Raw genomic sequence first — 508 nt, forward strand, 5'->3', positions numbered from 1 at the left:
CTAGAAGTAGCTGCCGCCACTGCGGAACTGGTTGAAGGAGCCGCCGCCAATGCCAGAGCCGAGCAGACGACCTCCGCCGTAGCCGGAGTTGAAGCCAGAGTTGAAGCCCGAGTTGAACTTGTTGAAGCCGCTGTTGAACCGCTGTCCGCCGCCGATGAACCTGTTGCCGCCCCTGCCGTAGCCGCTGCCGAAGTTGCTGACGCCGCCGCCGAAGCCGCTGTTCAGGCGTCCAACGTTGCTGAATCCACCCCTGTTGAACTGTCCACCACCGTAGCTGATTGGCCTGAACCCTCCGGCAGCCGAGACAACGGCCACCAGGGCGGCGACGAGGACAACCTGAAGCAGATAAAGTGGGATCAGTATGAGTGGTAACTTTTGTTTGGTTAGTTGGTACTCGATTCTCATTTCTGTGAATAAAACGTTTGTATCGTGAAACTAAAATATCTTTAAAGCATAGCACATTTCACTATTCGTTCGTGATCACCCTTACCACAAGCTGGAAGTTCAT

General features: G+C 54.5%; 1 protein-coding gene across 1 annotated transcript; it reads right to left on the reverse strand.

The window, feature by feature from the left end:
- LOC122365511 (abscisic acid and environmental stress-inducible protein-like) lies at window positions 1–508 on the reverse strand. The gene is made up of 2 exons (XM_043336777.1): window positions 491–508; window positions 1–336 (listed from the first exon to the last, which is right to left on the reverse strand). Exons 1-2 carry the CDS (start codon window positions 506–508, stop codon window positions 1–3), a joined length of 354 nt encoding a protein of 117 aa, XP_043192712.1.

The sequence above is a fragment of the Amphibalanus amphitrite genome, unplaced genomic scaffold (genome assembly GCF_019059575.1).
Source record: "Amphibalanus amphitrite isolate SeventyFive unplaced genomic scaffold, NRLGWU_Aamphi_draft 000745F_arrow, whole genome shotgun sequence".
NCBI lineage: Eukaryota > Metazoa > Arthropoda > Thecostraca > Balanomorpha > Balanidae > Amphibalanus > Amphibalanus amphitrite.